The 22,573-nt window shown below is 46.5% G+C and overlaps 1 protein-coding gene across 1 annotated transcript; it reads left to right on the forward strand.

Annotated features, from left to right (window-relative positions):
- The first annotated feature begins 1,418 nt into the window (after window positions 1-1,418).
- LOC107277567 (cytosolic sulfotransferase 5) lies at window positions 1,419-22,342 on the forward strand. Its single transcript, XM_015760774.3, has 2 exons — window positions 1,419-2,152; window positions 21,674-22,342. Exons 1-2 carry the CDS (start codon window positions 1,742-1,744, stop codon window positions 22,340-22,342), a joined length of 1,080 nt encoding a protein of 359 aa, XP_015616260.1. The 5' UTR covers window positions 1,419-1,741.
- The last annotated feature ends 231 nt before the right edge of the window (window positions 22,343-22,573 follow it).

Genomic DNA, 22,573 nt, shown 5'->3' on the forward strand with positions numbered 1-22,573 from the left:
CATGATTAGATTTTATAATTACAATGAGTTGTGGTTTTTTTCATATATAGAATTTTAGAGCATGGAGGAGTGAAATAACAAAAGAAAAGAAGGAAAAAAAATGAAATGGGGAGGGAGTTTGGCCCAAGCCAAACAAGCCCAGCGCCTCCTCTATATTGTTGGGCCAGCCAAGCTAAAGCCCAAGAGGCCAGTTCGGTTCGCATGCGCGCAACGCGAGTAGGGGCAGGCCGACAGGGTGCGAGCCCATGATGGAGTGTAGAGCACACATCGTCGAACCGAGTGACGTGTACTTTTGCAAGAAAACCCGTTGGCTTTATAATATTTGATTTTTTTTCATTCTAATCATTTTTATATGAATATGATTTTGTTTAATTAGCATGAGATAGTTCATATACTTTTCACAACATACCTAAGTTTATTAGCATGGGAGTGATGGATAGCACATGTTTTTCCTTTCTAACTATTTTATTCTACTCGAGCAAGCATTTAAAAATATACCACTCCATCTGTCTAAATTTAATTTTGCAAGTCTCTTACAAGCTATAGGACGTATGCAAATCGTCGCAAATATCAATCTTGAGATATCTTCTACAAGCAGGCCGGAAGCACGAGCTTGATACCATGATTCTAATTCCTGGCTGCCCTCATGAGTTCGATGCTGCGGGGCGCCGCCGCGTGGGCGGTCGGACGGGCCCGAGCTCGACGCCTCACCAGGAGCGAAAGAATGAGGAACCGAAGAGAGACGAGGGGGATTGAGGGAGTAAGCATGCGCTGTGATTCGTACGGAACAGGTGTCGTGCAGAGCAACAAAGTCCTTTGGATGAGGGTAAGACTTCAGTCTTACATAATTTTCTTCCGTGTGACCAACGACCTTCTATCGTATTGATTATTAAAATAATTCAACTTGCCTTAGTTGAGCTGATATTGGAAGCTTATAATTATTTAAAAAATAAACTTGCACAATGGAAGCAAACTAAGCCCATTCCCAATTCAATGACTAGGATGGTGTCCATAACATTAAATAAGATGCCACCTAGGATAAAAAATAATGTGACAAGTGAATAAATAAGGAAAGAGAATAAAACCATGTCTTGCAGGAGACATGATTTCTATACAACATCCAAGACATCATGTGAGATAAGTAGCATTAAATCTAAGTATGGAATAGTGGTGTTTACATTGGAAGAGTAGTGTCCAGTACTCCCTCCATTCTAAATTGATCTACATATTTCATAGCTACACCAAAATTAAGAAAAGCTAATAACTCTCTCATACTATATTTACTCTAGCAACAAACTCAATGCATGCACCATCCCCAATATTTTCTAGCCAATAGCAAAATCAAGATATTGCATGTGGGTTATAAATACTTGTGTGCATGGATGCATGCATCAATGTCCATTTACTCCAATGCATAAATAACGAATAGACTCTTATAAATGAACACAAATATGTAGATCATTTAGGAAAAACATAAAAAAAAATTATATGTAGATCAATTTGGAATGGAGGGAGTACTAGTTTCTTGATGATGTGGAGTTTATGGTATGTCTAGTTTCTTTGGGTTGGAAATGGCCTTAAAAACAACGTACACTCTGTAGTTGTCGATGCATTTGTTAGGAATAGGCAGTGTGACCAACCACCGCACATCGAACTTAATGATTAAAATCAGCACACTATATAACAGACAACGATATGGAGGGCAGAATAACACGCACGCTAACTATACTAGCTTAAGCCAATGGCCACCTCTGTGAACGTTCACGGCGAAGACAAGGTCGTCGTCGACATGACCAAGCTTGTCCCGTCGCTGCCGCTGGAGACACGGTGCCCGCCGTTCCCACTGCGCCAGTACGGCGGCTTCTGGCTACCGGAGGGCATCCTCCCGGCGTTGGAGGCCATCCACACCAGGTTCGAGACGAGGCCATCCGACGTCTTCCGTGCGAGCTTTCCCAAGTCCGGCACCACCTGGCTCAAGGCGCTTGCCTTCGCGACCATCAACCGGGACGAGCACCCGCCGTCCGACGAGCACCACCTGCTCTGCCATCGCGGGCCGCACGACTGCGTCAAGTTCTTCGAGCCCACCGTCGCCGCCACCGGAAGCTTGGACGACTTCGCGGCACTCCCTTCGCCGCGTCTACTGTCGACGCATGTGTTACGATCCGATAGAGATATTTGGATCAGAGGAGTAGGTGAGGAAGAACAGAGGAGGGGTTTGAGAAGAACAGAGGAAGGAACAGGAAGAACAGAGTTAGCAGGAGAAAGGATTGTATTAGGGGGATAGTTTTGATTGTTCAAATGTTCAATATCCTTCTCCTATTACACAAGTGCTTATATAGATGCACTGATTACAGCTGTCATCCAGCCCATTCAGGTCCGGTCACTCGAACATTGGCACGCCTCGTCCGCCTCGGTCGCACCTGATGTCGAACCGGGTTCGCTACCTCTGAAGTTGTCGGACTGGGTACAGTGGAACTAGCTGCAGGTGTAACATCCCCCCTCCTTCAGAACCGGCTTACCCCCAAGCCGGTGCAGCAGGAAACTGATTGCGAAGTGCTGCAGCATCCTCCCATGTAGATTCAGCAGAAGTTTGGCCAGACCAGCGCACTTTCACTTGTTCAATTGTTGCTGCTCCCCGTCTGACCGCGCGGCATAGGAGGATTTGAAGGGGTACTGGACTATCTTGCTCCAGAGCAGGTAGCGGCCGGATTGGTTCCCCAACAGAAGGTTGAGCGGCCTTGCGAAGTTGCGATACATGCACCGCCGGATGAATGGTACAGTCCTCCGGAAGCTTCAAGCAATATGCCACAGCACCGATTTTGTCCAACACCTGACAGGGGCCAAAGTAGCGAAAAGCTAACTTGTGATTAGTGCGGACAGCTAGCGAAGTCTGGGCATAAGGCTGCGCCTTCAAAAACACCCAATCACCAATGCAAAACACTCTATCAGAGCAATGTTTATCAGCTTGATCTTTCATTCGTTGCTGGGCACGGAGGAGATGCTGACGCAACAAACTCGTCACCATAGTACGTTCCTTGCGCCATTCTTGCAAATCAGCAACAGCGTAGGTAACTCCGTCCAACACACCAAAATGACGAGGAGGATGACCATATAATACCTCAAATGGGGAAGAACCCAAGGCGGAATGGTAGGCGGTATTGTACCAAAATTCAGCAAGCGCCAACCAGCGAGACCAACGGCTGGGACAAGAATGTACGAAGCAGCGCAAAAAGGTCTCCAAACATTGATTTACCCGCTCCGTTTGCCCATCAATTTGAGGGTGATAGGCAGAACTCATCTGAAGTTGTGTGTCGGCCAGATGAAAAAGCTCAGTCCACAGTGCACTCGTGAAAATACGATCACGGTAAGAAATGATAGTTAGAGGAAGTCCATGGAGCTTGTACACATTGTTCAGATAGAGAAAGGCCACATCAAAGGCAGTGAATGGATGTGCCAAACCCAGAAAATGGGCATATCGACTGAATTTATCCACGACAACCAAAATACAGTCGAATCCAGAAGATTTGGGCAGTCCTTCGATAAAATCCAAAGACACTGTCTCCCAAGCCTGATCCGGCACGGGCAAAGGTTGAAGAAGCCCTGGGTAACGCATCCTTTCAGATTTAGCATGTTTGCAAACGGCGCAATCGGTCACAAAAGTCTGCACTGCCCGCTTGAGGCCTGTCCAGGCAAACAACCATTTCACTCGACTGTATGTGACCTGAATGCCCGAGTGCCCCCCAATTGCACTAGCATGCAAGGCTGTCAGAATGCGATGCTGTAAAGCTGGATTAGAGCCAACCAAGATACGCCCTTTGTAGAGAAGTACTCCTTGCTGCATAGTGTAATGGGGATACTGATCTGGAGACAACAACACTTGTGTCAGCAATTGCTCAGTAGCAGGTTCAGTCTTGTATCCTTCCTGCACCTCATTTAACCAAAGGGGTACCACAGCTGATAGAGCACAAATTTGCATAGGATCAGTCTGCGGATAACGAGATAACGCATCAGCTGCCTTATTGTCCAAGCCCTTCTTGTATTGCAGCTTATATTGAAGTCCCAAAAGTTTGGTCATGGCTTTCTGTTGCCATGGAGTGGCCAGACGCTGATCGCCTAGATGTATTAGACTGCACTGATCAGTTCTAATAATGAACTCTCCATATTGCAAATAAGAACGCCAATGATCGACAGCCAACAAAATAGCCAAGCATTCTTTTTCATATGTGGACAAACCTCAATTCTTGGGACCCAAAGCCTTACTCAAATATGCTAAGGGATGACCTGCTTGCATAAGAACTGCGCCTACTCCACGATCTGAAGCATCGGTCTCAATTTCAAAAGGTTTGGAGAAATCGGGCAATGCCAAAACAGGAGCTGATGTCAATGCCTTTTTGTCCAGAGGAACACAACATGTTTCTTAAGCAAGTCGGTGAGAGGGCGATTGATAACAGCAAAGTGGCGCACAAACTTCCGGTAGTACCCTGCCAGTCCAAGAAAACCTCGAACTTCCTTCACATTGCTTGGAATAGCCCACTGCTGAACAGCCTGAACATTCTTAGGATCTGTAGAGACGCCCGCCCCACTGATAACATGTCCTAAATAAGTAAGACTTTGCTGGGCAAATGTGCATTTGGAGTGTTTAACCTTCAATTGATGTTTTTGTAGAAGCTGAAAAACTTGTTTAAGCAATGACACATGGTCCTCCAGATTACTGCTATAAACAAGAATATCATCGATGAAGACAAGAACTCCTTTGCGTAGCAAGGGGGATAAAATAGTGTTCATCAATCCTTGGAAGGTGGCTGGAGCTCCGGTCAGGCCATAAGACATCACACGGAATTCATAGTGGCCATTATGAGTTTTAAATGCTGTCTTATACTCGTCTTCAAGTCTCATACGGATTTGATGATAGTCTGCCCGCAAATCCAAGCTAGAGAACAGACTTGAGCCAGCCAATTCATCGAGAAGTTCATCAATAATGGGCAAAGGATAGCGATTCTTGACTGTAATAGCGTTAAGATGTCGGTAATCAATGCAAAATCACCAAGTAAGGTCCTTCTTCAGCACCAATAAGACAGGAGACGAAAAGGGGGCTAGAACTGGGCTGAATGACACCCTGTTTCAGCATCTCGGCCACTTGTTTCTCGATCTCGTCTTTCTGGGCAGGATTGTATCGGTAAGGGCGCAAATTCACCGGCTGTGCTCCTGGTATCAAGGGAATAGCATGATCAAATTCACGAGCTGGAGGCAAACCAGAAGGCTCATCAAACACAGAAGCAAAATCCTACAATACTTGTGCAATGACTGATGGAACAACTGGTGATAGAGTCTCCTGTTCAATAAGGCACAGTTCCACTGTCTGTAATATCGAGTGATGGTGTAGTAACCCCTTCACCTGAGAGTCCGACATTCCAAAACAATGAGAGACGTCTGAGCGAACACCCCAAAGACACACCCTCTGCTAATTATACTGAAACTGCAAGGTTTTTTTCCCTCTAATCGACTTGCATAGGGCTGTGAGATTCCAGCCAATCCATTCCCAAGATGACGTCATAAGTTCCAAGAGGCAAAACCTTCAAGTTGGAATGAAAAGAGATTCCCTGAACCCACCAAATGCAGTTGACCAATTCCTGAGTGCATTGCAAAAGACCACCATCGGCCACTCGTACCTTGACAGCGGCAAACCCCTGACGGCGTCCTGACAGTTGTGCCGCCATAACCTCAGAGATGAAACTATGAGTACTACCAGAATCTACGAGCATGAGTACCTCATGTTGCTGCAACCATCCTTGCAACCGCAATGTTCCCGTTGTTTCCAAACCTAGCACAACTTCCCTTGAGATCTGACAGATTTCACTGTCAGCAGATTGCACAGGTTCAAATAACTCAGCTTCAGGTTCGATATTCGAGTCCATGATGTGATCATCCAACATCTCCCAAAGCTCTTCAAGCACATGTAATTGCACTGTCGGCCCACACTTATGATCCCGACTCCACCTTTCTCCACACGCAGGGCACAGCCCCTTCGCTCGGCGGTAAGCACGAAGAGCTGCCAATTTTTCATCCACTGCCGGCGTTCGCAGTTCCTCCATTTGCTGGCGATCATCAACACAGGGACCCGGCCCTGCTCCTTTGTGGACCCCCGTTTTTATAACAGGAATCAATCGTGTAAACAGTACCGTTTCCCTGGATCATGTAGTCTGGTACACACGAATTCATAGCTGGAATATTAAGTGCACATACACAAGAGTCTAGTGCGAATTATTACATCATAGGTCCGCAGGCATAGTCTTAGAACATAGGACCGAACGGTCTGGAATACAATCCAAAAGCAGAAGTAGATAAGACAGCGGAGTTAAGGCAGCAGCACGCCATTGCCACAGGCAACGACCGTAACTAAGACCTACTGAGCGCCATCGTCCTCATCGCCCTCCTGGAAGTAAGCGTAGGGATCCTCCGAAGCTTTATCTCTGACCTCTGATTAAGTTTTGTATATTGCAAGGGTGAGTACCAACCGTACTCAGCAAGCCACCACAGCAACAATGCACATGATAGAGGGTATTCAAGGAATGGCTATGGTTCATTTGCGTAAAGCAAGTTTTATAATTCTTTTCACAAGCCTAAGACCTAGCATAGACTGATCAAATTTTAGTACCAGTGTTCACATTAAACAACGGCGGTTCTGTTCACTATCCATTGTGATCCCAAGGATAGCTTCCCGCCATTGAGTCGTCATGGTTTTCTGAGGACGTCCACCTTCCCTCCTCTCAGGAAGTGGCTCCATCAGCATAAAAATCATCATGCAATATCCCATCCCACACAAGTTAAGAATTTAGAATCTAGCCAAGTGTAATACACGTCCCGGTGCTCAATAACCGCGAGCACGGCTATTCGAATAGATTTGGTTTACTCACATTGCAGTGGATGTACACTTTACCCGCACTCCGCGACTGCCCAACACATGAGCCTCGTCCCAACACATGAGACGCGTCATGGCAAAGCCTTTTGATAACCTCGCATTGGCAGTACCCGCTCCATGAACTTACATCCTCATGCACTCTAGGCGTCCATGTTTCTAGCAGTGAGAGGAGTTCTGGCGCTCCCGGGAAAGGAAGTCTCACACACTCATTAAGTTAGTTTCTCTCTCACACACTCATGGCAGTCCTACCAATGGCGACACCGATGTAGGAGCACGCCTCGCGGCCTTACCTCAACGGCTGCCCCACCGTAGCGCACCTGCCTCACTCAGGGGTGAACCATCTATGCAGGGATACTGCCTCCGCTCGGCTATCTAATCCGCTAGGTCTATACCCATTCGAGAAGTACAGTTGTACGGGGGTCGTTTCATGCTTAACTTCATGGCTCGGTCCTTAATTGACCGGGGACGGTACTAGCCTTTTCCAGATACCACCCAAATCCTCCGTCCGCCCCAGTCGAAAACAGTTGTTTAGTTTTATTTCTCCTTTCACAAATCATGTCATCAATATCATGGCAATGTGGCGCTCATGTCTCCACATGCCGCATCTCAATTACCTTCCCAAAGGTAATTTCCCAAGCATAAAGCATTTTGATAAATATGAGTATGTATGATTCTATAATAGCATTTCTAAGCAATTATCATAGTTGACTAGGGACTCATACGTAAACATGGTTACGAAGGAATAAGGGGTAAACAATAATCAAGGCATGGCATAATCACAAGTAGGATGTTTATCATTGCATGCAATTTTATTTGTAAACAAAATAATTTCGCAATTGGGATCAATATGTTCAAGGAATAGTGATGACTTGCCTTGCTCATAGTCGTGCGGGTCTTGATCCTCACTCGGATCCGCAACTCTCTCGGGTTCTAAAAATTACGTGCGAAGAAATGATTTGAATTCAATTAGAATTCAAATAAAATCTAAATAAACTCAAATAAAAGTCGAACGCGAATCGATCTTTCTATATCGACTACAAAGTTTGCAAAACCACTTTATTCCAATTTTAAGCTCATACACCCTAAGTCATTTTGTGATTCAAAAGTACCTCCTTTAAAATTCAACGCAAAATACAATTCTTAGTAATTAAATCCGTATATCTACCGCGAACCGATTACTCCTAAGAATCTCCAAAATAATCTACGATTATATAAAACCTTACAATTATACAACTACCAATAATCTATAATTAAATTCTAATTATTTAAATTTTCTAAACCACCATAATCTCTCTCTAGTTTTCTATTTATTTTTCCTTTTCTTTTTCTCTCTTCTTTTCTTTATTTTTCTCTCTTTTTCTTTCTTCTTCTTTCTTTTTCTCTCTCACCCGGCTTCTCCCTTCCCTCTCGGCTCTCTGCCTACCAGGCGGCAACGGCGACCAACCGTGGGGGGGGGGGGGGGGCGGCTTACCGACGGCGGTGGTGACGACGGCGCAAAGCGGGGCAACGCACGACGCGGCACACGGCGCGGCGCGGCAGCATGAAGGCGGTGGCGCGGTGGAGAGGAAGAGAGGAGAAAAGAGGGGAATGGGTGGGAAGAAATGGGGAGGGGGTGGGGGTATTTACAGGGGAGAGGGGGAAGAAGGAGAGGGGGGGCCAGCTTAATGGCGACACGACGGCGGCGCACGGTGCTCGGGGCGGCGACGTGACGGCGCGGCGGTGTGGGGCTCGGGGCGGCGACGCGACGGGCGGGCGACGGGCGAGCGGTGACGCGACGCGCGCGGCAGCACGGGGCTCGGGGTGACGGTGATGCGTGGCGACGCGACGGCGCGGCGGCGCGGGCTCCGGGGCGGCGGCGACGCAACGGGCGGCAACGCGATGGGCGGGCGACGCGACGCGCGGGGTGCGAGGGCAGCGCGTCAGAGGAGGGGGTAGGGCTAGGGAACCTCGTCGAACACCAACTGCGCAATGAACAATGAACAGTGCTAGCTCCTATTAACCCTAATTTAGTCTATTTTCTATTTAAATATTGCCCTATAAATTCTAATTTTTGCATAAATGAAGTTTACTCAATATTTGTGTTATTCTAACCACTGGATTCACCCTAGATTAATATTACCCATATTTTATTGTTATATAATTTATTTGAATTTTAATTAGGGCTAAATCTTATTCCATGCACTTAAATTTAATTATTACCAATATAGTCGCGATAATATTATATTTATTTCTATCCTCGCCTAATCCTTATTTTAAATTGTATTTCAATTATTTATTTAGCCAAATTAATTTTTGGGTTTATTCCTAATTAGTTATTCTTTACTCGCGATTAATGAATTCCGAAATCGAAATCTAATGAAATAGGCGAATAAGACCGGCATGATGCAATTTATTTAAAGAGTTTTTGACGGTCCGTATTTTTAGAGTTTTGATTTTTGTTGGTCGAATTTTCAGGGTGTTACAAACCTACCCCCCTTAAATAAATCTCGTCCCGAGATTTCTTACTGTTTTTCGAACAAATGCGGGTATTCTGTCTTCAAGAATTCTTCACTTTCCCAAGTGGCTTCATCCTCAGTGTGATTACTCCATTGTACCTTGTACATACGCCACACTTTGGTTCTAGTCCTCTTTTCAGCTTCATCCAATATACGGACTGGGTGTTCTGGATACGTGAGATCATTGCTAATATGGATTTCTTCCAACGGAGTTTGCTCCTCCGGCACTCTCAAGCACCTCTTTAATTGAGATACATGGAAAACTGGGTGCACATCGGCAATGTTTTCGGGTAGCTGTAATTGATAGGCAACTTCTCCTCGTCTAGCCATAATTTGGAAGGGTCCCACATATCTCGGTGCTAGTTTTCCTTTGACCTTAAACCTTTTTGTACCTCTCATCGGAGAAACCTTTAGATATACATAATCTCCTTCCTTAAATTCTAGGTCTCTTCTCCGGGTGTCAGCGTAACTCTTCTGTCGTGATTGTGCTATCCTTAGACGGTCACGGATCAGGCGAACCTTTTCTTCAGCCTCCTTGATGATGTCAGGTCCAAATACCGCTCGTTCTCCAGTCTCAGACCACATTAGTGGGGTACGGCATCGTCGACCAAATAATGCCTCATTTGGCGACATCTTTAAGCTAGCTTGGAAATTGTTGTTGTAGGAGAATTCGGGTAGGGCAAACATTTCTCCCACTCCTTGCTAAAATCCAATGCACAAGCTCTCAACATGTCCTCCAAGACCTGGTTTGTTCTCTCTGTCTGGCCATCCGTTTGCGGGTGATAAGCTGTGCTAAAAGCAAGGTAACTTCCTAGGGCTTCATGTACTTTTTCCCAGAAATACGAGGTAAACTGTGTGCCTCGATCGGATATAATTTTCTTAGGTACACCGTGAAGACATACTATCCTGGTCATGTATAACTCGGCTAGCTTGGCACCGCTATAATTTGTCTTGACGGGAATAAATCTCGCCGTCTTGGTGAGTCGATTCACGATCACCCAAATGGAATCATACCCCGCTGTGGTCTTAGGCAGCCCCACAATAAAATCCATACCTATCTCATCCCATTTCCATTCTGGGATCCTAAGGGGTTGCAGCAAACCTGCCGGTCGCTGGTGCTCAGCCTTCACCTTCTGGCATACGTCGCAAAGTGCTACGTATTCTGCTACGTCTCTTTTCATGTTGGGCCACCAGTATCCTTCCTTCAGATCCTGGTACATCTTCGTACTTCCGGGGTGTAGGGAATAGGCAGATTCATGGGCTTCCTTCAAAATCAACTTTCTCAATCTTCCTTGTTCAGGCACATAGATCCTCTTCTTATACCATAGCGTTTCCTTTTCATCGATTGAGAATTCTTTTGCACGTCCAGCGGCCATGCGCTCTTTCACTTCTTCGATCTATGCGTTGTCCTTCTGGGCTTCCTCTATCTGGGTTCTCAAAAGAGGTTGGATGTCCAGGTTATTTATCTGACCATGAGGAACTAAATGTAAATTTAGTTGGGCTATTTCCTCCATAAGCTCAGGAGCCATCCCTTCCATTCTCAGATGATTGCAATGGCTCTTACGACTCAAAGCGTCGGCCACAATGTTTGCTTTGCCTGGATGATAGTGAACCTCCAGATCATAATCCTTGATTAATTCCAACCATCGCCTTTGCCTTAAGTTAAGATCCGACTGAGTGAAAATGTATTTCAGGCTTTTGTGGTCGGTGTAGATATCACAATGATTTCCAATCAAATAGTGTCTCCAAATCTTTAGCGCATGAACCACGGCTGCTAGCTCTAGGTCATGGGTAGGGTAATTTTCCTCGTGTGGTCGTAGTTGTCGCGATGCATAGGCCACAACCTTTCCGTCTTGCATCAGTACTCCACCTAGTCCTTGCCTTGATGCATCACAATATATAACAAAGTCTTTCCTATTGTCGGGGAGAACTAGAATAGGCGCAGAGGTCAACTTTTCCTTGAGCTGCTCAAAGCTTTCTTGGCACTGTTCTGACCACTCAAACTTCTTTTCCTTCTTTAGCAGTTGAGTCATTGGTCGGGCCATCTTAGAGAATCCTTCAATGAACCTTCTGTAGTATCCGGCTAAACCTAGAAAACTCCGAATTTCAGTCACAAATTTGGGTGCCTTCCATTCCGTAACAGCCTCAATCTTGGCAGGATCCACGGCTACTCCACCGGCTGAGACCACATGGCCTAAAAAGGCGACTTCCTTTAGCCAGAACTCACATTTACTAAATTTTGCATATAGCTTATGCTTCCGAAGTTTCTCGAGTACCAAACGCAAGTGCTTCGCATGCTCTTCCTCGTCTTTGGAGTAGATTAAAATATCATCGATGAATACTACCACAAATTCGTCCAAGTATTCCATGAACACTTTGTTCATAAGATACATAAAGTATGCCAGGGCGTTGGTTAAACCAAACGACATCACTGTGAATTCGTACAATCCATAGCGTGTTGAGAACGCGGTCTTGGGTATGTCCCCGGTCCTAATCTTCAGTTGGTGGTATCCTGATCGAAGGTCAATCTTAGAGAACACCTTAGCTCCTTTAAGTTGATCGAAAAGGTCATCAATCCGTGGTAGCGGATACTTGTTCTTGATAGTTACTTCATTCAGTGAGCGGTAGTCCACACACATTCTCATGCTACCATCCTTCTTTTTGACGAATAACACTGGGGCCCCCCAAGGTGATGAACTGGGGTGTACAAATCCCTTGTCTTGCAACTCTCTGATTTGCTTCTTAAGTTCCTCCAACTCATTGACCGGCATCCGATACGGTCTCTTGGATATGGGGGTAGTTCCAGGTATCAGGTCAATAATGAACTCTACGTCACGATCTGGTGGCATTCCAGGTAAATCTTCTGGAAACACATCGGGGAATCGCTGTACTACGTGCATTCCTTTCATAGGTAGCATGGTGAATATGCCTCCGGCACGTTCGGTCAGTCTAGGATCTTGATCCATAGTTGCCCTCATATCCGATCCCCAGGGTGTGGTCAGGGTAACCTCTCTACGTCTACAACTCCTCTGTTCTTTGTTAACCAATCCATGCCAAATATAACATCAAGGGTCTGACGTATCAAAACCATAAGGTTGGAGGGAAACACCACATCCCTAAGACGAATAGGTACCTCGATACAAGCTGTATCTACGGCTATCTCACCCCAGGCGAATGTACTAACATGGGTTGCCTTAGTTTAACCCTGGTCAAGTTGTGTTGTTGGCTTGCTTTCAAAGATATGAATGAATGCGATGCTTCCGAATCGAAGAGAACTTTAACTGGAGTGGAGTTGATAGAAAACATACCCATCAGTATGCCCTGGTCTTCCTGGGCCTCTTCAGCTCAGACATGGTTCACTTGTCCACGTCCAAATTCGGTAGCAGTCCTGTTAGTCTGCGGAGTTCTGAATAGGCCTCGTCCAGTAGCAGGGGTAGCAGTCCCGTGAATAGCCATTGCATTAGCTCCAGTGCGAATGGGCATCTTGTTTGGATGAGGACATTTGTTGGCGAAATGCCCGTACTCTCCACAGTTGAAACAGCTTCCTGGCCTCATTACTCCAATAGCGGCCTGATTCGGTGTAGGAGCTCGGTTCGAGTGGTAGCCGGTCTGTGGAAGTTGTTAGGTGCGGTAGGACGATTGGTTGTTACCACAGTAGGTTTCCATCCTGATGAGGTAGCTCCTTTAGGACGTTGGGAGGCGACCTGAGGCGGCCGGTTCTTGGCAAGCCTCCTCTTACGATTGTGCTCCACAACCTTCCGGTCGTTTTCCAGCCTAACGACCTTATTGATCAAACTCTGGAAACTATCATGGTCCTGTCCAATCATGGGCCCACGCAGCTCGTCGTTCAGGCCTTCAATGAACTTGTCGATCTTTTCCTCCTCGTCGGCAAGATCTCCAGTTGCGTAACGCGCCAGTTGAGTGAAACAGTTTAGGTACTCTTGTATAGTGGTATTTCCTTGTCGTAGCCTCATGAACTCATTCTTCTTCATTCGCATCACCGCGGCAGGCACGAAGTTGTCACGGAAGGCCGTAGTGAACTCCTCCCAGTTTGGTTCTCCAGCATCTTCTTCTCGGGCTTCTTTGTAAGTGTCCCACCAGTCTCCGGCTAGTCCTTCCAGTTGGTTCACCGCAAAGATCACTTTATCGGCTTCACGTACTCTAACAAGGGTTAGCTTCTTCTCAATAATCCTTAGCCAATCCTCAACATCCATAGGTTCCTCAGCTGTGGCGAAGGTGGGTGGCTTAGTCCTCATGAATTCTCCAAAGCTCGATCCTCCACTGTTGCCTTGATTATTTGCGATGGCTTGCAAAAGTTGGGTTTGAACGGCCATAACTCCGGCCAGGGTGGTTAGGTCGGGTGCTTGAGTTTCTTCATTGCTAGTTGACGCCCAACGTCGGCTTGCCATCTGTGTAGATCGATTAGATAAGTAACTCAATTTCCTAACTAGCCCTTATGGTTTTATCCCGTTAAGGGAGTTGTTTTGATGTGAACTTTGTTTTGCAAGCATGGTGGAATAAACTCATTCATAACACAACAATAATAATATCATAAAGAACATTACAGAGTTCCATAGATAGTACATAAATCATGATGCAATCGACTGCAGATATACGCAGTCCAAATAGAGTTTATCCAAAAGCTACATCGAACTAATCATCAAACTACTCATCAATCTAGGTAGGGGGGGTGTCTCGCATGCTGTTCAAAAACCATCTGAAGCGAGATCGAAGCTGTAATAGACCTCCAGTCTAGTCATCCAACCATCCGCAGGATCTTGGGGCAGGAAGAGGGCAGTTGTTGGCTCGTGCAAACCTGAGTCCCCATGGCTCAGAAGTAGTGGCCTCCGGGTCTGGCTTGGGCTTCTTGCTCGGGGGTCGTGTTCTCTTGCGTGCAGTGCTGAGGGTGCGAGGGCCTCCGACAAAGGTGATGCGGTGTACAGGAGTCTCGTCCTCTGAAGGGTCAGTGATGTCCGGCTCTATCTCTGGCTCAGTATCGGTCCCCTCTGTCATGTAGTCGACCTGGATCGGAGTCTCCAAACTAGAACCCGGCTGTAGTGATGGAGTGGAGATCAGTGGAGTGTGTACAATCTCCGGGGCAGGTGGCTGTGTCACTGTCGGGTCCACCAGGTAGGGTGCTGACTCGGTAGCTAGCATATCAACCTCTCCCAACAGAGCGTGGAACGCTGGCGGGTACGGCGGGGTAAGGAAGAAGTAGCGGTCATGCCCTACTGCTGTGGAAGTAGAAGCTCCTGTGGTGCTGACTGTAGCGGCTCGGAGCTGCTCCTCAAGCTGGCTGACGTGCTCCTGGCTCTCTCTCAGCTGCTCCTCAAGTGTATCCAACATCCCGCGGCGATCATTGTACTGATCAGATAGCTGCTGGAACTGGTCACCGCGGACCTGGAGCTGTGCCTTCAGTGAGTCTATCTCACTGCCCCAAGCCTGATGCTCCTCCTCTAGCTGAAGCTGCTGCACTGTGAGGTCAGTCACCTCGGTCTCCAACTCTCCCAAATGCCTCTGCTGGTCATCGATCTCTAACAGAGCCTCCTCGTAGAAGTCGTCTACGGCCTCAGCCCATTGGAACAGTCAAGTCACCATCGGGTTGTAGCAGCAAGGTGTGTCTTGGACCGTGCATACAGAGTTGCCCTCCTCCCGAAATGGGTGGTGAGCAAACTCGGTACTCGCCAACTCAGCTCGGTGAAATGAACTAAGTCGGAGGAATGCCTCCCGGGCTGCGTCCTGCATCGCGGTCTCAGGTGAGTCACGATGGTGGCGTGTCAAGAAGCTGTAGTCTGACTCTGAAGGAACTCGTGGCCTCACGTCAGCTCGTGCCGCCCATCCAAATCCACACTGCCTCACTCGGTAAGTAGGGAACCTCAGGTATCTCAAACACCTCATCATACGCTGCAACTCCAAAATGTATCCTTCTGCCCGTGGTACTCCCGTCTCCCAGGTAGTGTGCGAATCCTGACCTGCCATCTAATTTTAAGAAAAAACCAAAGTCAGCTAAAGTAAAACTCACTTTGTAAAGAAAATAGTTAAGAGTAAGATGAAAATCGTATAGAGTTTTGTAAACATAGTGTTTTTATTTTTGAAAGTATTGCTAAATGGGAATTTCTCCCTTGGCCAACTAGAAAGGGGTGGGGCGCCATTTGGTCTTTCCTACAGTCGTATGGCTCTGATACCAGCTCTGTGGATCCCCATTTTTATAACAGGAATCAATCGTATAAACAGTACCGTTTGCCTGGATCAAGTAGTCTGGTACACACGAATTCATAGCTGGAATATCAAGTGCACATACACAAGAGTCTAGTGCGAATTATTACATCATAGGCCCGCAGGCATAGTCTTAGAACATAGGACCGAACGGTCCGGAATACAATCCAAAAGCAGAAGTAGATAAGACAGCGGAGTTAAGGCAGCAGCACGCCATTGCCACAGGCAACGACCGTAACTAAGACCTACTGAGCGCCATCGTCCTCATCGCCCTCCTGGAAGTAAGCGTAGGGATCCTCCGAAGCTTTATCTCCGACCTCTGATTAAGTTTTGTATATTGCAAGGGTGAGTACCAACCGTACTCAGCAAGCCACCACAGCAACAATGCACATGATAGAGGGTATTCAAGGAATGGCTATGGTTCATTTGCGTAAAGCAAGTTTTATAATTCTTTTCACAAGCCTAAGACCTAGCATAGACTGATCAAATTTTAGTACCAGTGTTCACATTAAACAACGGCGGTTCTGTTCACTATCCATTGTGATCCCAAGGATAGCTTCCCGCCATTGAGTCGTCATGGTTTTCTGAGGACGTCCACCTTCCCTCCTCTCAGGAAGTGGCTCCATCAGTATAAAAATCATCATGCAATATCCCATCCCACACAAGTTAAGAATTTAGAGTCTAGCCAAGTGTAATACACGTCCTGGTGCTCAATAACCGCGAGCACGGCTATTTGAATAGATTTGGTTTACTCACACTGTAGTGGATGTACACTTTACCCGCACTCCGCGACTGCCCAACACATGAGCCTCGTCCCAACACATGAGAGGCGTCACGGCAAAGCCTTTTGATAACCTCGCATTGGCAGTACCCGCTCCATGAACTTACATCCTCATGCACTCTAGGCGTCCATGTTTCTAGCAGTGAGAGGAGTTCTGACGCTCCCAGGAAAGGAAGTCTTACACACTCATTAAGTTAGTTTCTCTCTCACACACTCATGGCAGTCCTACCAATGGCGACACCGATGTAGGAGCACGCCTCGCGGCCTTACCTCAACGGCTGCCCCACCGTAGCGCACCTGCCTCACTCAGGGGTGAACCATCTATGTAGGGATACTGCCTCCGCTCGGCTATCTAATCCGCTAGGTCTATACCCATTCGAAAAGTACAGTTGTACGGGGGTCGTTTCATGCTTAACTTCATGGCTCGGTCCTTAATTGACCGGGGACGGTACTAGCCTTTTCCAGATACCACCCAAATCCTCCGTCCGCCCCAGTCGAAAACAGTTGTTTAGTTTTATTTCTCCTTTCATAAATCATGTCATCAATATCATGGCAATGTGGCGCTCATGTCTCCACATGCCGCATCTCAATTACCTTCCCAAAGGTAATTTCCCAAGCATAAAGCATTTTGATAAATATGAGTATGCATGATTCTATAATAGCATTTCTAAGCAATTGTCATAGTTGACTAGGGACTCATACGTAAACATGGTTACGAAGGAATAAGGGGTAAACAATAATCAAGGCATGGCATAATCACAACTAGGATGTTTATCATTGCATGCAATTTTATTTGTAAACAAAATAATTTCGCAATTGGGATCAATATGTTCAAGGAATAGTGATGACTTGCCTTGCTCGTAGTCCTGTGGGTCTTGATCCTCACTCGGATCCGCAACTCCCTCGGGTTCTAAAAATTACGTGCGAATAAATGATTTGAATTCAATTAGAATTCAAATAAAATCTAAATAAACTCAAATAAAAGTCGAACGCGAATCGATCTTTCTATATCGACTACAAAGTTTGCAAAACCACTTTATTCCAATTTTAAGCTCATTCACCCTAAGTCATTTTGTGATTCAGAAGTACCTCCTTTAAAATTCAACGCAAAATACAATTCTTAGTAATTAAATCCGTATATCTACCATGAACCGATTACTCCTAAGAATCTCCAAAATAATCTATGATTATATAAAACCTTGCAATTATACGACTACCAATAATCTATAATTAAATTCTAATTATTTAAATTTTCTAAACCACCTTAATCTCTCTCTAGTTTTCTATTTATTTTTCCTTTTCTTTTTCTCTCTTCTTTTCTTTATTTTTCTCTCTTTTTATTTCTTCTTCTTTCTTTTTCTCTCTCACCCGGCTTCTCCCTTCCCTCTCGGCTCTCTACCTACCCGGCGGCAACGGCGACCAACCGGGGAGGTGGGGCGGCTTACCGACGGCGGTGGCGACGACGGCGCAAGGCGGGGCAACGCACGACGCGGCACACGGCGCGGCGCGGCGGCACCGAGGGGAGCGGCGCGGCAGCACGAAGGCGGCGGCGTGGTGGAGAGGAAGAGAGGAGAAAAGAGGGGAATGGGTGGGAAGAAATGGGGAGGGGTTGGGGCTATTTATAGGGGAGAGGGGGAAGAAGGAGAGGGTGGGCCGGCTTAATGGCGACACGACGGCGGCGCACGGGGCTCGGGGCGGCGACGCGACGGGCAGGCGGCGAGCGAGCGGTGACACGACGCGTGCGGCGACACGGGGCTCGGGGTGACGGTGACGCGTGGCGACGCGACGGCGCGGCGGCGCGGGCTCTGGGGCGGCGGCGACGCGCGGCGATGCGACGGCGTGGCGGCGCGGGGCGCGAGGCGGCGACGCGACGGGTGGCGACGCGACGGGCGGGCGACGCGACGCGCGGGGCGCGAGGGCGGCGCGGCAGAGGAGGGGGCAGGGCTAGGGAACCTCGTCGAACACCTACTGTGCAATGAACAGTGCAAGCTCCTATTAACCCTAATTTAGTCTATTTTCTATTTAAATATTGCCCTATAAATTCTAATTTTTGCATAAATGAAGTTTACTCAATATTTGTGTTATTCTAACCACTGGATTCACCCTAGATTAATATTACCCATATTTTATTGTTATATAATTTATTTGAATTTTAATTAGGGCTAAATCTTATTCCATGCACTTAAATTTAATTATTACCAATATGGTCGCGATAATATTCTATTTATTTCTATCCTCGCCTAATCCTTATTTTAAATTGTATTTCAATTATTTATTTAGCCAAATTAATTTTTGGGTTTATTCCTAATTAGTTATTCTTTACTCGCGATTAATGAACTCCGAAATCGAAATCCAATGAAATAGGCGAATAAGACCGGTATGATGCAATTTATTTAAAGAGTTTTTGAAGGTCCGTATTTTTAGAGTTTTGATTTTTGTTGGTCGAATTTTCAGGGTGTTACATCCTGGTCGCGGATGAACAGGAACACCAGGTTTCGCTCCAGGACGCCCATTGCTAGAGAAATCCACCCGGCGTGCCTCCCTCCGGTTGGTCTCCAACACCTCCTCCTGTAAACAGGCCAAATCGACAGCAGTGTCCAAGTCGACAGGACGATGGAGTACCACGGCAGATCGAATGTCTGCTCGCAGCCCATCCAAAAATTGAGTAACAAAAAACTCTGAATTCCATGAAGAGTGATGAGCATGGAGATTATGCATGAGTTCACTGAATTTCTCTGCATAGGCGCTAACCGACCCTACTTGACGCAAACGATTAAACTGACGGACCAAGCTCTGAAACTCTTCACGACCAAATTTTAGACAAACAGTTTCCGAGAACTCCTCCTAGTTCTCTAATTCCTCATGAGCCTTAGAAGACTGTAACCAAGTAATCGCACTTCCTATGAACTGCAAAGCTGCGACTCCTACATGGAACTCGGGACTAATCCCACTCACTTTGAAATAAGTTTCACATTTCAACTTCCAAGCTCTAGGACCCATGCCATCGAGCTGAGGACAATCTACACGCGGTGTACTCCCTTGGTACCCATGAGCAAAACCTCTCCCCGGAAAATCCCCAAACTCTTGATGGTTGAACACAGATCTAGGGGATTTGGGAAAAGGAGACGTACTCTTGTCCGGAGGAGACAATGGGGAGGACTCCTCCCTAATCGCCTTCCCCCGGGTAGATGTTGCAGCGCCGGGGCCAAATGGCCGTTGAGAGGATTCCCCTTCCTCCTTGGGCTTGACTCCTGCGCGAGATCCCGGCGGAGTCGAGAGTAGTGGAGGCAGATCAGTCGGCTTGATGGCGAGGACTGGATTGCGCACGATTTGGCCAACTTGGTGACGTAGATCCCCCAACTCGTCGCGCAAATCAGACACCGCCTTATCGATTGCCGGCTTCCAACCCGAGAGCTCCACCACCAGTGGCTTGATTTCCTCGAGCGCCCCCACGGACGTCTGGATTACCGTGTTCTGCTTCTGGATATTCGTCGCCACCGCCACGAGCTCCGCGAGTTGCTGCTCCATCTCCTGAGATTTGAGCTGAGCTCGCGAGTGATAACGAGGTTTCTCCAAATAATCTAGGTTCGACTTGCTTTGATACCAGTATGTTACGAACCGATAGAGAGATCTATACCTAATAAAAAAATTCGTAAGGCTTCCGTGAGGTTTTTTTCGTCCGTCGGCGGTTTCCTGCCAAAATACGTTTTAATCCGCTTAATAGTCGGTCGGAAATTTTCCAATCTACTCCAAAACCTTGCTTAATATATGATATGTATCAGTCATGTATCCATCAATCACAAGTAGTAGCTTGCCCGCCTGGTTGGTCGAGAAAATTTTCAACCTGCCCACCAGGGTTCGATTCCCATCATCTCTCCTTTTTATACACGGCTATATTGCTCGGAATAAGTCTACTGTGCCTCCCACATCTCATTACTTCACCTTTCCTAGGCTGTATTGCTCGGAATAAGTCTACAATGCCTCCCACAGCTCAAATCCTACTCAGAATAAGTCTACTTTCCCTCCCACTTTTAAATTTGAAAATTAAACATAATTATATTTTTCTTTTCATCATCTGCAAAACACGACGACATATTAGAGTCCGCGCCATCTATTTGCACCTCTTTCTTCAATTGCTCGGAATAAGTCTACTTTGCCTCCCACAGCTCAAATCCTACTCAGAATAAGTCTACTTTCCCTCCCACTTTTAAATTTGAAAATTAAACATAATTATATTTTTCTTTTCATCATCTGCAAAACACGACGACATATTAGAGTCCGCGCCATCTATTTGCACCTCTTTCTTCAACAGATAGTGATAAATCTTATAATGAACCAGATTTTAATTTGAAAATTAAACATAATTATTTTTTTCTTTTCATCATCTACAAAACATGACATATTAGAGTCCGCACTATCTATCGTCCACACATGAGCCGTGAAAATGATTCGTCTCCACGCAAGTCCGTGTTCGATTTTAGAAATTATATCAAGCGCTTACCATGAATCCGATGGCTAAAAAATCAGAAGTTTTTGCACCTCTTTCTTCAAAAGATATTTAGTGATTCTGAAATCTTATAATGAACCATTTTTTAATTTGAAAATTAAACATATTTTTTTTTCTTTTTGTCATCTGCAAAACACGACATATTAGAGTCCGCACCATCTATCGTCCACGCATGAGCCGTGAAAACGATTCATCTCCACGCAAGTCCATGTTCGATTTTAGAAATAATTATATTAGGCGCTTGCCATGCAAGAGTTGAGAGAGAGTGCATGTTATGAAAATATGAGTATATCAATATGCAATAGTGTTTCTTATCAGTCCTGATTATCATTAACCCACTGAATAATTTATCTATTTTGGAACATTATTATATACATGTTAATTGTGTATTTATAGCATTTAACCTTTTATTATACCCGTAGCGAAGCACGGGCATTTTGCTAGTTTGGATAAGAGGAGTAGGTGAGGAAGAACAGAGGAGGGGTTTGAGAAGAACAGAGGAAGGAACAGAGTTGGCAGGAGAAAGGATTGTATTAGGGGGATAGTTTTAATTGTTCAAATGTTCGATATCCTTCTCCTATTACACAAGTGCTTATATAGATGCACTGATTACAGCTGTCATCCACCCCATTCAGGTCCGGTCACTCGAACATTGGCACGTCTCGTCCGCCTCGGTCGCACCTGATGCCGAACCGGGTTCGCTACCTCTGAAGTTGTCGGACTGGGTATAGTGGAAGTAGCTGCAGGTGTAACAGCACGTCCCCTACTCCCTCCTGCCGGAGCACATCACGTCGGACGACTCCGGCTGCCGGATCGTGTATGTTTGCCGTGATCCCAAGGACGTGCTGGTCTCCGGGTGGCTGTTCAGCCGAAAGATCATGGACAATTCCGCAGCTGAAGCTAAAGGTGGAAACTTAGATCATCAGCCACCTTACACGATGGATCAGGCGCTGGAGTTGTTCTGCAAAGGCCGGTGTATCACTGGCCCGGATTGGCGTCATGTCGTCGAATACTGGGAGGAGAGTGAGAGAAGGCCAAACAACAAGGTGCTGTTTCTTCGATACGAGGAGATGATCCGTGAGCCGGCACGCAACGTGAGGAAGCTGGCCGAGTTCGTGGGCCGCCCGTTCTCCAGCGAGGAGGAAACGGCCGGGGTTGTGGATGCCATCGTCGAGCTCTGTAGCTTTGACCATCTCAGGAGCTTGGAGGTCAACAAGATTGGTGTCCTGAACCTGGGTGCCACTTTTGGGAACGATTTCTTTTTCCGAAAGGGGGTGGCTGGCGATTGGAGGAACCACATGTCAACCGAGATGGCAGCGATGCTTGACGGGGTTGTCGAGGACGAGTTGCGAGGCTCTGGGTTCACCTTTGATGGTGTTGGTGACTCCACCCTGACGGTCAGCAATGTGAACGCCGGCAACTGACACCGAGCAGAACGGGATATCCGTAGTTTCGGAGTACAAATGCGACACAAATGCATTGCACCATATATTACCGAACACTACTGCTTCAGACTTCACACAACCATCATGTAGATCATCTTCTTGAATTAGTTTTTATATTTATGCCTTTCACACCACCATCATATCGATCATCTTCTTGAATTGGTTTTCATATGTATGACTTTCACACCACCATCAATATCGATCATCTTC

The sequence above is a fragment of the Oryza sativa genome, chromosome 11 (genome assembly GCF_034140825.1).
Source record: "Oryza sativa Japonica Group chromosome 11, ASM3414082v1".
Classification (NCBI taxonomy): domain Eukaryota; kingdom Viridiplantae; phylum Streptophyta; class Magnoliopsida; order Poales; family Poaceae; genus Oryza; species Oryza sativa.

Coding starts and splice junctions, on each gene's coding strand:
- LOC107277567 (XM_015760774.3), top strand. CDS start 1,742: ATGGCCACCTCTGTGAACGTTCACGGCGAAGACAAGGTCGTCGTCGAC. Junction 2,153..21,673: donor CGCGTCTACTGTCGACGCAT/GTGTTACGATCC, acceptor CAGGTGTAACAG/CACGTCCCCTACTCCCTCCT.